Source organism: Fringilla coelebs (genome assembly GCF_963513975.1).
Source record: "Fringilla coelebs genome assembly, chromosome: 30".
Taxonomy (NCBI): domain Eukaryota; kingdom Metazoa; phylum Chordata; class Aves; order Passeriformes; family Fringillidae; genus Fringilla; species Fringilla coelebs.
The window spans coordinates 655,518-670,821 of NC_140056.1; the positions used below are offsets into that span (position 1 = coordinate 655,518).

The following is a 15,304-nucleotide window of genomic DNA, read 5'->3' on the forward strand; positions in this document are numbered from 1 at the left end:
GCAGGACCGGGAGCGGGAGCAGAAGCGGCCCCGGGCTGGGGCGCAGGACCGGGAGCGGGAGCAGAACTGGCACCAGGATCGGTCGCAGAACCGGCACCAGGTCCGGGAGCAGAAGCGGCCCCGGGCTGGGGCGCGGGGCGGCTGCAGAGCGGGGCGGGGCCGCGCGGGGGCGCAGCGGGGCTCGGGGCGCGCGCGCCGCGCGGTCACGTGGCGGGGCGCCGGGCTCAGCCATGGCGGAGGCTGCTGCGGCCGCTCCCGCTACCCCCGCGCCCCGCGGCCGCTGAGCCTCGCCGGACCCGCGCCCGGAGCCCGCCTGCCGCCATGGCCGAGCCCGCGGCCGTGTCCTCGCTGCCCCGCGAGGTCCGCGAGCAGCTGGCCGAGCTGGAGCTGGAGCTCTCGGAAGGTGAGCGGGGAGCGCCCGGAGCCCGGCCGCCGGCCCGGCCCTGCCCGCGGGGCGCCGCGGAGCCTCCGTGTGAGAGGCCGGGGGTGCCGGGGTCCGAGGGGGGTCGGGAGTGGCGGGGTTGCGAGGGACGAGGCTCCGGGGTCTGTGTGAGAGGACCGGGGGAGGAAGGAAGGGCCCGGCTGGGGCTGTGGCTGTGTCTGAAAGGAAGGAGCGCTGGGAGCATCTTCTGTGCGGGGCACCCCCGAGAAACCGCGGGGAGAACCCCGGAGGGACCCTTCACCTGTCGGGCTGGGTGACCTGACCCCCCCCCCCGACTCCCTCGGGAGTGTTTTTTTCCTTGCGGCCTCTTTTTCTGTAGCTCCCGAGCCGAGGATGCGGAGTGGGAGTGAGAGACCCCGGGACAGGCAGTTCTGAGACGGGGGAGTCGCAGGAACTTCGGGCACAATAATGACGGCAAACCCTGTGTTATTCCCACTTTCCGAATAAGTTCTTTTGCCATAATCGGTTCAGAGCATGCGCTTTTTGCTGGGGTGGGTTTTTTTTTTTCTGGTTTGTTTTTTGTTGTGGTTTTTTTTTTTTTTTCTGGTGGGTTTTTTTTGGGTTTTTTTTTTTTTTTTTTTTTTGGTTGTTGTTGCTGTTTCCTTTTTTGCATGGGTTTGTCTTTGTTCCCCAGCGTTTAAAATGCTGTTCTCGGTACAGCTTTGTTGTGAATCTCCCTTGTGAAGCCGGAGGGCGAGGGATGAAGCTCGGGCGGAGGGGGAAGGTTGCAGAGCAGGTAGCTCAGATTTGCATAATTTAAATTTTCCTCCCCCCCATCAGGGTACGGAACTTGATGCCAAAATCAGTGGCTTCTCAGGAGGGTTCACTGCATGGCTGGAATAACCAGAGAATCAGAATATCCCGAGTCCCAAGGGACCCTATGAGGATCACCCATGTTTCTCTTCGCATTAAAAATTAAGAAAAATCAAGTTGCAGACACTTCTTGCTCTGTTTATCCCAGAGCCTACAGTGCATAAAAGAGACTTATTGACTCTTTGGAGATCAGGAATTCACTGCCAGGGTGAGCTGGGGGCTGCCAGCCCCCGCTGCCTACACTGGCACTCAAGGCTTTGCCAGCAGAAAAGGCCATGGCACTGTTTTCCTAACACAGCTAAACCCCTGATGTTGGCTGGCTGGGGCTTTTGTTAACTCTTCCAGATAAACTTTCTGCAGACATTTAACTAAAGTGATAAAACTTTATCTAGTGTTTGCTTTTGGGGACTCTGTGATAACAAAGAATGAGGAATGGTGGTGTTGCTCAAAACGTAACACTAAATAGGTTTTTGAAAGAATTTGTTAAATGTTTTAAGCATTTGCTTGGATTTTCTAAGGTTTGTTTCTTGTGGCACTGAAAGCCCGCTATGATTTGACCCTGTGATAGGTTGTACTGCAATTTTAAAAATAAATGAACTCTGTTGCTGGACTGGCTGCTGTGACATCCCACTAATCTTTAACGAGCTGCTCCAATAGCTTCAACTTTGGTGCTACAGAGTGAAGTTTGTGGGTTATGTAAGTAATTCTCTGAATATTAAATCCACTGCCCCTTTGTGGGTTTAATACTTGGATTTCTTAATATGCATATCAGGGATTTGTTTGTGCAAATCACTTTTTCCTGTCAAAAAACCCACGAGTACAGAGAATTCTGGGTGACTGTGTCCCCAAACTCTTGGGAACATATTTCAGGGGATGTTGTTGCTGAGATAACTGAGTTGTGGGAAGGGGGAGTGAGGTAACGTCATTGTGGAGTTCTGTACGCCCTAGTTTGAGGCTTAAGCTGAGGGATTTTGAGGCCTGTGTGTGCATTGTTCAGCTGAATATAACCATGGGCTGTTGACAGTAAACAATATTGAATAGAAGCATTTTATTAAAAATGGCAGCAGGGCTCCATGTGCCACTGCTCAGTTGTTGCTCAGATAAGAACACTTGATCCTTTTTTTGCCACCCCCTTGTTGCAGCTTCGATTGTCTTTGACTGTTGACTGTGTGAATATTTCTGTCAGTTTTTTTGCATAGGAACGCCTCATTTTTGGGAGAGGAGAGGAACTGCAGCTGCTGGGAGTAGCCCAGGGTCCCTGACAGCAGGAGCTGGAGATGGCTCTGTCCTTGATGGACAATGTGACAATGGGGAGGACCTGGCTCCAGGGGCTGGGAGCACAAACACTTTGTGTGTTGTGCCTTGCAGTGAATTTCATCCAGGCATTTGCTACTACTAGCCACCACAGAGTAGAGAATTTAGAACAAAATGGGGGGAAAATATGGTATTAAAACCTTATCTGGCGTTGTGGTTGTGAAAGGTGCTGTGTCAGCAAGCAGGATGCAAAGTGGAGCAGGATTACTTTAATGTATGCTGGAAATAGAAATCAGAGTTTGCAATGATGAGCCATGAGAGTTTCTTAAGGAGCAATCTGTGCAGACAGAGCAACAGGACTAATTATACCCCTGGATTATTCCTTACTGAGCCTTGTGGCCAGTGCAGAAGTAACAGTCATCCCATCCCTGGGTGCAGTGGAAATGTGTGCGCAAAGGAGTGGGACGTGTTTCAGAAAACATTAATTGCTCATTAATCAACAGAAATTGTATCTTGCTCTATGTCTTGGGCCTTGGCGATGGGTTTGAGACCAACTCATTCATTTCTCGGTGTGCATAAGAATTCATTGTCTTCTGTCAATGTGAAGAACATTTAAACCTGAGTCTAGACTTGGGGAGAGCTTCCATTGCCTCACAGTAGGGATCAGTGTTGATACCTCTGAGGAAGAATGTTCAAGTAACAATATATCAGCTGAGAATTGGGTCATGGAGCTGTGGGAGACCTGGAACCTGCTCATTACTCATGTTTTCCTTCTTTTTCACTTTTGGGATATTTTTCTTTCTGGTGCTTTTCTTCATCTGTCAGTAACACCCACATTATGCATCACCAATGATGGGAAGGGCTGTCTTCGTATTTACATCTGTTTCTGTTTGATGAGTGAAAGTGCTGGGGATATTAACTTTATTTAGCTTTAACTTTCCCCCCATTTTCACACCTCTGTGAGTGTGGCAGCTCAGTCTCACCTTTGGGTTGAGTTGCAGCCTTGAGTGAAGGTGGCTTCAGATCCACCACACGATGCTGTTCCTTAGAAGGCTCTCAGTGTGTGCTGAAGGGTGCCCAGAACGAGGCAAATGTCTGAATTCATCTCATATTCAGTGAAAAATGTTAATATTAAAGCACTTCACCACTGGGCTTGGGTGTTTTTACACCTTGGGTGAAACATTCCAGTAGCTCCTCTCACATCAACCTCATCCCAGCTGTTAATGGAGCTGGGAAACTCTGGAATATCCAGGCTCAAAGACTCTAATTAGGCACGTTCAGAGGATTTGTTCCACACAGGGCATGAAGTGTGCTCTCCTGGAGGTGAGAGCTCTGGCTGTGACAGCAGGACAGCCCCACTGCAGGCCCCAGCCTGGCTCTGCAGGGGTTAAACACCCGCATAGAGAGCTGATTTGGCTGCTGGGGTTTGTGTCACTGCGGATTCTGTCTTGGCTGTATTTCTGACCAGTAAAGGGGTGCCAGTGGAGACAACCCCAGCTGGAGATACCCAGCTATCCAGGGAAGGACAGGGAATTGCACCTCATAGTAAGGAGGAGCTCCTGTGAGCAGCTCAGACCTTGGAGGTCATTTCAGCCACTTCTGGGCTCTGTGACAGGGTTACTCCCTCCTGCCTAGTGGGCAGAGGGAGCTGGTTTCTATTTACTTTCCTAGCTAAACACACGTTTGCTGTCTGGTTTGTGATTCTGGGTGGGTGTTTCTGTGAATGGCTCCGTGCACCTAGGTTTGTTCCTTTTAAAGCTGATTGTCTCTGGAGAGCTGAGGCTCTGTCTGCAGAGCAAAGCTTTGTGTGAGGATTTTCAGAGGAAACAGAAGGATGGTGGCATGTGTGGAAAAAGGAGTATCAGCAAAACAGTGGAAACTCAGGACTAAGGCCAGCCAAATAGGATAGAACCTTACTGGAAGAAAACATGTTGACTCAAGCAAGTGGGTAGAGCCTTTATTTTGTTTGGCTTGAAAATTTCTTATGGAATCAGAGTATTTCTCTGATCTTTGAAAAATTGCGTGTTTCAGGTTGCAATCTTTGATTGCCAGGCGCCTGTCAAAGTAGGTGAGGGCCTTTTTTATAGATTAAGCAGCTGAAGCACAGATTTTAAATTACAGAGTCAAAGGAAGTAATTGTCTGAGTAGGGACTGGCTGTATGGATTGTGCTGAGTGAGCAGAAGTGTTTCACTTCGGTTTCTTCCCCCACTCAGGGAGGAACTGTGGGCAAAGCACAGAAAAGGTTGAAGAAGAGCTTTATAAACATAAGCAAGTTGGATCTGATCAGCCTGTAGCTAACAGGACTTACAGGTGGTTTTTGTGCATTTATGCAGCATCTCACCCACAAGTCTTGCATTAGGCAAAACCAGCACTGGGAAAGCTTTAATGTTGCTTCCTTAATTTACCTGCAGGACTGGCAGCAGATGGGTCCCAAATCTGCTGAGAAATCTGTGCAGGGCTTTGACACAGTCTCTGTGTGCAGGTAGAGTTTGAGAGCTTTGAAATGCCTGAAACCCTCCTGGAACTGTCACAGAGAGCTGGCTGTGCTCGCCCAGGGATCATCAGGTTGGCTCTACAAAGATCCCAATAAAGATCCCTCATCTGCTTTCACTGTGGATGAAATTGTATTTTCTTTAGCTTCACAGCCCAGGAAAAAGTGATGTAAGCATGGAGCACATGGATTCTGTGCAGTGTCTGTGTCACAGGAAAAGGAAATCCAGCTCCAGTCGTGACCAAGAGGAGCAAAGTACCAGGTCTATCACCAGTGCAGCAAACAGAAGGTCCACAAGATGAACACAGATTTCTGCTCTGCAGATGGTCAAAGCAGAATGATTTAAGTGATTAATGGTTTGGAGAGAGGGAGTTAAACACAAATACTGGATGAAATATTTTGGCTACTGTGAGTAGGAGTTGGGTTTACTGTTGGTGCATGATTGAAGCATGTAAACATGGGGAAGGGGAGCAAGGTTTTTGGAGCATCCAGACTGGAATAATAAAAAAATACCCAGGAAGGTTAAAGAATGTGCATATTTTTGTGTTGTCCCTTTTATACTTAGGAAATGAGGAGCGAGTTTGGGGCTCTTTTGAAAGGCTGCAGCTCTGACCCTTTGCCTTGGGGAGAGGAGGAAATTAGAGGCTTTAAAGAAAGTCCTGCACCTCCTCCCTGGTTGCTCCTGTGAAGCTTTGCTGGAGTTAGAACCTGTTTCCTCAGCTGGGTGGAGGGGACATCTGGTAGCAGTGGTTCCCAGTGTGGATTTTATGCATGTTAGTTTTCCAGGATGGGTGATATTTGCCATTTCAGCTGGGTGCCCAGGCTGGCAGTGTTCACCAGCCCTGTTGGCCTGGCACAGCTGCGCTAAAGCCGCATTTGGAGTTTGCCGTGGTGTCCTAGATAACTGATCTCCAGTTTGCTATTTTAAATGCTGTAGCATGAAATATTGAGTAGGAAATGTGATGGGTGGCAGAGGAGCTGCACAGAGCTGCTGCTCTTCCCAACATGCAGCAATCCTTGGAGCTCCACAGGGAAGGGCACGTGGAGCACCCCTCATGTTTCTGGTTCAGTGGTGATGTTGTGGAAAGGGTGATGGTTCCTTCCTGATTCCCTCTCTCTGATTAGTGTTTGTCATGAAGTTTTCTGTTCGCTGCATTTATCATGTTTATTCAGTGGCAAATTTCAGGAGCCAAAGAGTGAACTCATGGTGAGCATTCCCGAGGGATGGGCAGAAGCTGGAGAGTTCCTGTTTGCATTTCTTTCAAATACAATGTGCAGATAATTTCTTAGGATGGTTTTCTTTAAACCGCGTGTCTCAGTTATAAAAAGCATTTCCTGAATCTCTCAGTGAGTTGCTCAGTTGCTTTTTTGGACATGGATTCATAGAGAGAGGAATTGAAGAATTTCTCTCTGTTAAGGCTGATTCAATCCATTATTTTTTTGAGAGCTTGTGAAATCAGGGACGAGTCATCAGACCAGGATGTCTCGTTCTATTAATTAGAATGGGAGACTCTTACATTTGCACCATGTGTGAGGAAACAGTGATTTATAGCTAACGGATGCTCTGCAGGCAGCAGCATTCCATCTGCTGCACAAGTTTTCCCATTGCATTTCATGAAAAGCCTTGGGAGAAGCCTCACACCTGTATTTCTCATCTTGAATCATGTACTGGGGTTGTTACTCTTGCCTGATATTTGGACTAAAATGCCTGTTTCCATCAGTTTGTGTTCTTTTCAAACTTCAAAGCTGAGAGTTTGTGAAACACCACTTGAAGTAAACATAGGCAGGACCTATATTTAAGTTACACCGAGTTTATACCAAAGATAGTAACGTAATAGTAACATAACTTTCCTTGCTGTGAGCAATCACCTTGTTTTATTTAGTGTAACTTAAGCTGATAAAAAGAAAAAGGAAATTAAAAAGCTTAAAACTTTTAGCACTTCTTTGCCAACATAAACTCTTTCTAATTCTTATTGACTTGAGAATTGCTGATGCAAACTAGGTCTTCCTGGCCTCTGAATTCCACAGGGATGGGAGCCCACAGAGCCTACAGGGCATCCATTAGTACATTTTATGAACCCAGGATTCCAGTTCCTGCCTGAGTGGTCGGCAACGGAGCCTCTCGGAATTGTTCCCCAGCAGTCAGGCAGCCTGCTTTCACCAGCTCCATGTCCCTAGGGAGCAAAAACAACCAGGAGAATTGTATCCCTGCCTGATAAAATTAGGTCTTCTGTAATCTCCCTCGGAACAGCCGGATGGCTGGCTGCCTTGAAAAACATATGTTTTAATGCAGGAATAATGCATTCCATTTAGGATGGCTGTAGCTGTGGGAGCTGGGTGACTGAGTGCATGGAGAGCTCCCATTTTGCCTCTGGGATGGGGACTGATGTCAAACATCAGGTCTAAAGTGCAGCAGTGGAAAAGAATTGTTTGGGATGTTTTTCCTGTCTTTTGCTCTTAGGAGGGATGTTGTTCCTGTGGCTTAGTCCTAAAGGAGTTGGACAAGTGAGCCTTTTATTGGAGATAAAGCATAAACTGCAAAGATGAGTCAGTGTTTGTATTCCTGGATTTCAGCTCACTGCATTAAGAAATTTACTTGGGACTAGCAACACTGGTGTTCCTCTAATACAGGTTTATAGTTAATTTCTCTGAGAGCAGCACAGGTAACTTTTGGAGGAAGTTCTGCTTTACCTCCTTCACAGAGGGGATCACCCGACACACACCTGATGCTGTGTGTGTAGGATAAGCCAGGGGAGATTTTGGAAGTGCTAGGTTTGGAATGTAGGAGAAAGGTAAGTTCTGATGGGACACTTGGTTGGCCATAAATTGGAAGGATGTGATCCAAGAGGGAGCAATACAGCAGAAAAGGTCAAGGGCTGGAAGATTTGGTTTCAGGCCCTGTCCCTGTGTGTGATTCCAGAAAGGGCTGTCAGGTGAGGATGTGCTTGGAAGAGGTTTGTGTTTCCTTTAATGCATCAGCTCTTCATTTTGGGTGCTAATTAACCTACAAGGAGCCATTTCAGTTTGAAGCACCCTTTCTGGAAATGCTCCCAGAGAGCAGCAGCAGCAGGGTACATCAGGGTGGCCTAATACAACTGCTTGCTTGGCCTGGTGCTTGCATCTCTAGCATCAACTTTCCCAGGCATTGTAAGTGTGCACTTCTCTATGATCCCAGAGAGGAGCTGACCAAAAGAAGCCCCAGGAGGAGAAGGAGGCTTTGAAGTTTTGTGCTCCCTTTCTAGCAAGAGGTAAGAGCAGAGTTAACAGTTGTCCAAGGTCACTCTGGGCCATTCCTGCTCTGACATTCCTGCTCACAATGTGCATTGTCACTGGGGTGAGGACAAGGAGAGTTCCTCCAAGGAGCTGGGAAGTGACATGGCAAATTCCAGGCTGTGATTATTCGCCCTGTGATGGAGAGTGGGGTCAGGGAGTCAGGTGATCAGAGCTGGAGATAAAAGTCCCTGATCCTCTGCGGTGCTGGTAGAGAATAAACAGATCTGCAGTTATTAAACTGTGCAGCCTTTTTTCCCCCCTTAATTGAATACAAGTGGAAAATGCCTATTAAAGGTGCTCCATTTCTGGCATTCAGGAGGTTGCTGTGAGTCCCGTGGGTGTTGGAGCAAGGTCCTGATGGCATCTGCAGGGCTGCTTGTGGTGTGTGATGAGGAAAGGGGAGAAGTTCGCTTCAGATGTGCTGCATCTCCAGGCTGGAGAAAAGCACCTCTGTTCTGTTGTGTGTCCTCAGGAGCTGCACCCCAGTTTTCATAACAAAGCCCTTGGCAGCAGCGTTGGCTCAGGCTGCTCTCACCTCTTGGCACCTCGTTCTTTCCGTCTTGGGGAGCTCAGGTGCCGCGGCTCCGCCAAAAGCTGTGAACTTTGGAGAGGGCACGGGATGAAACTTTTAGGAGTCTAAGCTGTATTTCTTAAGAAAATACCAAACTTTTCACTGCATTTCATGAACAGTGAAAGAATAATTCTGAGGGGGTTTTGGGTTTTTGTGTCAATCCTGGCAAAATATTGAACATGAGACTGGAGCCCCTTGTGTTATAAAAAGGAGATCTCTGAATGGCCAAGTGCTCGTGTAAATGTTGTTTGAGACTGAGACCTGTGTTTATTCTTAGGGCAGAAACTTTAAGTGATCCCTTGTGGATTAAAAAAAGAACAATTCTCATTGTAATTGGAATGAAAACCCCCATTCTTACGCAATTTAGGGTTGGAAGTTGCTGCAGTGAAAAGGGGGAAGTATTGTTATTTTGAGTTCCCAAGCAGGAAGGGGGGGAGATGCACAGGGGTGAGGTGAGCAGCTCGGACACAGAGCAAGGGACATACATCAGACCCTCTGTGGCTGAGGGGATGTTGTCATTCACGCTGTGACTTGTGCAGTCTGATTAGCAAGGAGTGGATGTCTCACCGTGCTGCGTGTTCAGGAAGCTTTTCCATGATGGTGATGGTCAGGTTTGGTTGAGCATGATATAAACCCACTGTATTTGTGGGATTTCTCCTCTCTGCTTTAAATTTTTGAGTCCTCCTTAAAGATGTCCTGATTTTAAAAAGTCGTGTGGTGCAGAAAGAAGTCAATTACTGAGTCCCAAATAGGGAGAATTGTAGATGAAGGCGAAGCAAATGAGTCAGATATAAATAATCCTATTATGTCTTGGCTGTAGCCACACCTAGAAACCTTGAGCAAACATTTCTGTGTAGTTATTCCTGTGTTTGATACACTTTACTTGTTAAGTCCTGTTTTAAAATTGCAGCATGTAAAAATTGTGTAGGGCCGGTTGCCATTAGTGTTAAGGACTTGGGAACATCATTTTAGTCATTTTGGCCAGAAGCACAGAGACCTGAATTAATTTGCTCTCATATTTTCCCAGAATCAGAAAAATCTATAACCTTGGAGCTGGTGTTGCCTTGCAAGGCTTTCAAGGCAGTTCTTTTTGCAGTAGGCCTTCAAAAAAAAAATCTCTGGCAAGAAGAGCAAACAGGAAGCTGTAATTACCCTTTGCCTTTTGTGTATCAAATCCTTGTTCATTGGACAGAGCTTTGGTAAAACACTTTTAGAAGTAGCTGCTTGTAGCATGGAAGCTGTAAGGAAAGGCATTTGGATCCAATTAAGTCATACCTGATGGTCCTGTGATTCCTGTCCTGTGTCTTAGGGGGTAATTACTGACCTCATGGTGTGGGTCTCCTCTCTTTTGTGGTGGATAAGCTGATTTTTAATAAATCTGAACAAAGCTGTTTTTCCAGGTGTGACTTTTAAGAAAAAAAAGACCTTACTCCTCCCTGCCTCCTCTGATTCCAATTCCTCTGTTGTAGCTCCTGTACAGGGGAGTCTGAAATCTCCCTGTGGCTGTTGCTGATTCCGTGGGGTTAGTACCAGAGGTCGGGGTTTGGATTTTGGTTCTTGTCCAAACATGTTCCGTTTGCTTTGCACTGTTCTCCTGTACTGCTTGCTCTCCTTTGGGCTGATGGTCATAAAAAAGTTCTCCAGGATGCCAGAACTAGGCCTCTTCTTCTAGAAAAGTAATTACTTTTTTAGGTTCTCTTGTTTAAAATGACACAAGACCTTCCTGGGTATGTTTAAAATGACAGACCAAGTGAAATGGTGTGAACACAGAGGTGGTGTATGGCACTGCAGGCTCCTCTTCCAGCAGAGACACAATGATTTGGGCAGAAGGATAAAAGGAGAGAGCTGGCTGGAGAACTGGAGAAGGAGAAAATAGTCTTCTCTGAGAGTTAAGTTTGGCTTCAGGTTATCTGACCCTGGTGCAGCCAGGAGTGTGTGTGTGGCTTTCTGGTGCTTCTACCCTGCAGTGGCAACCTTGGGGCCGTGCTGGTGCAGCTGCTTTTGGGTTTGGATGCAGGTGCAAAGAAATTCACAGTATTGCAGTAGAATCCTTGACACCATGAGAGGAGTCTGTAAAATTGTCCAAGAAAGGGAGAAGGAAGTAGCGAAGTAGAGACACCTGGGAAATGTCAGAGCTGGTTTTTCTATAATTCTGCTGTCAGGAAGAGCTATTTCAGAATAGTTTTCTGTGGGTGAAGTGTGACAAGAAGTCCCCAAGAGGTGCTGTCACACTGGGGTAAGCTTGCAGTTGTTGGATTGGTTCCACCATTCAAAGAGAACGTTTGAAGCTGTTTCATGGATTCTGAGTTGAAAGGTGCATTTCTGCTCCTTCAGCACATTCTGCCCCGAGCAGTTGCAGACAGATCTGTGTCTTAACTCACTAAACCAGTTAATGGTGGAGCTCTGAGCACATTGTCTGCTGTCTCCTGTGACATTGTGTTGGGCATGCCAACGAGAAGGACTGTGCTGGTTGTTCCAGGGAGTTCTCTCGCCGAGGGGAAAAGCTGACTTGGGTTTCCTGTGCTGTCCTTTGCCTCTGATTGTGCAGGGTGTGAATTCAAAGCCACCCCTCCTTATCTGTGGATGGAAGCACATCTGAAGAGGAAGAAGGCAGCAAGGCCGGGCAATGTGCCAATTGCTCCAAGCCTTTGTTAGAGACTAAAGAAATCTGAGTCCGTTTAGGCACTGCTGCATCCCCAGGGCCTTCCTTGGCCTCTCTGGGAGGGAGGTGAGGGCTTGGAAGTGATCACACTCTTCTGCATGTCAGTGTCCATTAGCTCTCGGGGCCCTGTTGGTGTTTGAATTCGAAGATCTTGTGTTGAATTCTCGGGATTTTCCTCCTGCGGGTCTGACAGGAGAGCACTGACCCTGTCCATTGAAACCAGAGCGTGGGGAAGCATCTTCTGCATGGAACTGGTCCCCTCTGGAACATCTGGGCCCACCTGTGACTTCCCTCTGCTCCCAGGGCAGGACCTGTCTCCACTGGTCAGGCTGCCTTAGCTCTGGGGTAGGTGCCTCTGGGATGTACTGGTTTCTCCATGTGATAAATTCCTGATTCTCAGCTTGCTGCATGCAGAAATAAAAAGGAGAGACAAGCTCAAGTATCAAAATAAGCGTCAATTTTAAACAAGTGCAACCAAGCAGATTAAAAATGGGCAAGATTTCATGTTCAGATCTTTACTGTTCCTTTTCCTCTGCATGAAAAGAAGATTTTGGAGTGATTTATGGCTGTCATGCCAGGCTTCTCAGCACAGTCTGTCAGTTGAGCGGTTGATTTTGACAGCCTGCACTTCTGGGCCAGGGTGTTTTTGGGTTTTTTTTTTGTTCCTCCTTTTAGAGCTTTTAACATGAAATATTCAATCCTGCCCTGTGCACAGCACAACTAATTCAGGTATCACACTTTAGAGAGCTGTGACCACAGTGTTGGGTCATGAGCACATCTTGCATTTGTGGCTTCTGTGTGGTTGTGTGTTTTCATGGAATTGGGGGCCACCTACCTGTGACCTGGCAGTCCGAGGAGGAATTTGTTGTGTCTTCCTCCAACAGAATTAGGGCTAGAGGAAACAGCTCTCCAGGGTTTCCTGGGTCCATCTGAGGTACTGCAGCCTGCAGGTGTTTAATGCATGCTCAGACTGGCTGTCTCTGCAGGTCAGTGCTGTGTTCAGTAGGAAGATCTCAGCTGGGATTCTCCAAGGAATTCATTTTGTTTCTGCGTTTTTTGTACAGTTCTGTGTTGTGCTTGTAGAATCCCAGAGCTAAGAAAGAAATAATCCTGTGCAAGCAATGTTGAAGAGAAGTGGTCGTTTTATTTCCCAAACATCATCATTTCTCTTGAGAGACTGTTACATGGCATGGCATGAATTTTACTTCTGTGAAACACAGGGAGTCAGCAGAGAAGTCTTGGAGAACAAATTGGAGGGCAAGGATCCAACCTGGAGCTGTGTCCACAGTCCTTCTCTTTCAGAGGTTTTTGCTTAATTGCAGATTTTCTATTTGGTCATTAATCTTTTAGTTTCTCTTTTTTGGCAGAATATCTCAAATTATTACTGTCAACACGTCCTTAGCTCTTCCTGCCCCTCCACCCCCTAATTGTGAGTGCTGTCTGTGGTGCTTTGCTTTGCTGTAAAAGGCTGTGGTGTTTGCAGCTGGAAGCAAAGCCTGCTGTGAATTTAATATTTTATCCAAAAGACACAAGCAGCTCCCCATTCATATTATTACATTGACACCCTGGTTTTATAAACAGTGGAATGTTCTGTGGAATGGTTGTTATCCTGTGATTATGGCTCCATGAGGCACAGGAACAGATGGTTCCTGTCCAAGTACTTTTTATGTTGTCATTTCTAGCAGGAATAAGAGGGAATGTTGAATTTGCATCTCTTCAGTGGTGAGGCTGAAAAGGTCACATAGGCCTGGTGGAGGAACTCGTAATGAAGTGAGGTTGAGAGACCAAGTAGGATAGGAAGTGAACTGGAATCATGGAATGGTTTGGGTTGGAAGGGGCCTTAAAGCTCATCTCACTCCACCCTGCTGCCATGGACACCTTCCACTCTCCCTGATCGTTCTAAGCCCTGTCCAGACTGGCCTTGAACACTCCAGGGGTGGGGAATGGTGTAGAATAGACTGGAGCAAGACAGAGCACGTGGATGCTGGAATGGGTTGTAGGTCAGTGGAGCAAGGCTGCAATTAGGGTGATCCTCAGATGGGCAAACCACCGTGTTGTGGAGGATGTCCAGGTTTGGAAGAGGTGGGGTCCTCAGATGGGCAAACCACCAGGTTGTGCAGGATCTCCAGGTTTGGAAGAGGTGCAGCTCCTGCAGTGATGGAGAGGGAGGGGCCTGGAAAGTCCCGGAACTCTGCCAGGGTCCCGTGTGGAGCTGGAGCAGCAGCTTTGCCCTGTGCACCTGTGTCCATCCGTGGCCTCCATCCTGCCCTTTTCATCAGGGGTGATGTGGAACTGAACACCTCAGGATCCCCATAAATGACTGACAAGTCTAATTCCATACCCTCTGCAATTCTTACCTTGCTTTTTCAGGTCATGTATTTGTTTTGTCTCTTTTTTTGTAGGTTTGGGGGTTTTCTTGGATATTTTAGAGTTGTGTATTAAATTCTGCTCTGTCCATGCCTAGAGAGAATTTAGCTGGCAGGATTTTTTCCTGTTGTGAGAACCAGAGAGTTCAAAGCTGGGCTTCTGTTTTCAATTACTAAGTTGGAGGATTTACCTGTCTTTTTGCATAGTAATAAACCCAAGCTAATTCTGTAGAATTAAGTGCTAATGAGAAATAAGGCAATAAAGTTTAGTTTGTTATTGAAAGTAATTCTGCTTCCACCTTGGAGGGACAATGGCTATTGCTGAGAGAAACTGCACAGTCACCTTTTCTTGGAATTTAATGCAGAATGGAAAATTAAAATATGATCTCACTCTCATTAAAATTAAGTAATTGATGTCATCATTCAATTACAAGATTTTTTAGGAGCTTTGGACAAATCTTTTCAGGTTGTTATTAAAACCTGACCAACCAGGGATCCTTAAATTGGAGGAAATGGGGGTAGTTCTCTGTTAGGTAACAGAGAGGTAAGGGAGCATCTCAGGAAAATCCCCAAGTGGCAAACTCAGCCCGTAACTCCCAAAGGCAGTGTCCTTCTCCTTCATGGAGATTCCAGCTCAGCATCACCCATTGCAGGAAATCTTTCATCTCTTGCTCTGGGCTACAGAGCTGGAGTGGTGAAGGAGACTCAGGGTTTCGTGCTGGCTTCATCATTTTCAGAGTATGAATATTTAATTTAGGCTTCTTAAGGCTTTTAGCAGATTTATCAGACTGCTTCCTGTGGTGGTGTATGTGAGGACAACTGGAGAAAACATTTGGATTCACTTACAGTATGGAAGTAGGATTTATTTGTTTTGATTTATTACTGAAATACTTTTAAGAACCTCCTCTTGTTCTGTGAGTAACTTTCCCATAATCTTAAGCAGAAAACAGAACCAGCAGTTCTTACTTTTCCAGTGCCAAGCAGTGTTATGGTGACAATGTCCAGCTTTTACTTGGTTAGGGCTGAAATCTGTTCATACTGCTATTATGTGGTTAGAAGTTCATATAAATATTTCATCATTTTGGACCCGTTTTTACAATAAGTTTGGTCTTGGAGGGATTGCACCTTGTTAGTGCAAATATACCATGGAATTTTTGCCTGTTATTAGACAGAAAGCTCTTTCTTTTCCAAATTCATGATATTCTGGTCAAATGAGCAGTGCAGGACATGAGGACAGGTCTGGTTGCCTTTCAGCACGTGAGAAGCCCTTATATTTGCGTACTTTTAGTTTTTGTCAAGTTGCTGACTGTGTGCTCTTAAATAATCCTGCTGATTTCTCCATACTTCCTTCCCTCTATAAGCGAGACATTTGAGAAATCAGTTTATTTAAATTGGAAGAGGAGATATTGCACTCCGGGAGGAAAATTCTCT

General features: G+C 46.6%; 1 protein-coding gene across 3 annotated transcripts in view; it reads left to right on the top strand.

Moving 5' to 3' along the window:
• The first annotated feature begins 238 nt into the window (after nucleotides 1–238).
• Nucleotides 239–15,304, top strand: part of DIP2B (disco interacting protein 2 homolog B) — a 57,238-nt gene continuing 42,172 nt past the window's right edge. For all 3 annotated transcript variants that reach the window (XR_014616842.1, XM_084223509.1, XM_084223510.1), the window contains exon 1: nucleotides 239–403. Coding sequence is in view for 2 of the 3 variants with exons in the window: in XM_084223509.1 (XP_084079635.1) it covers nucleotides 322–403 (82 nt within the window). In the remaining variant the exon portion in view is untranslated. The remainder of the gene's footprint in view (nucleotides 404–15,304) is intronic.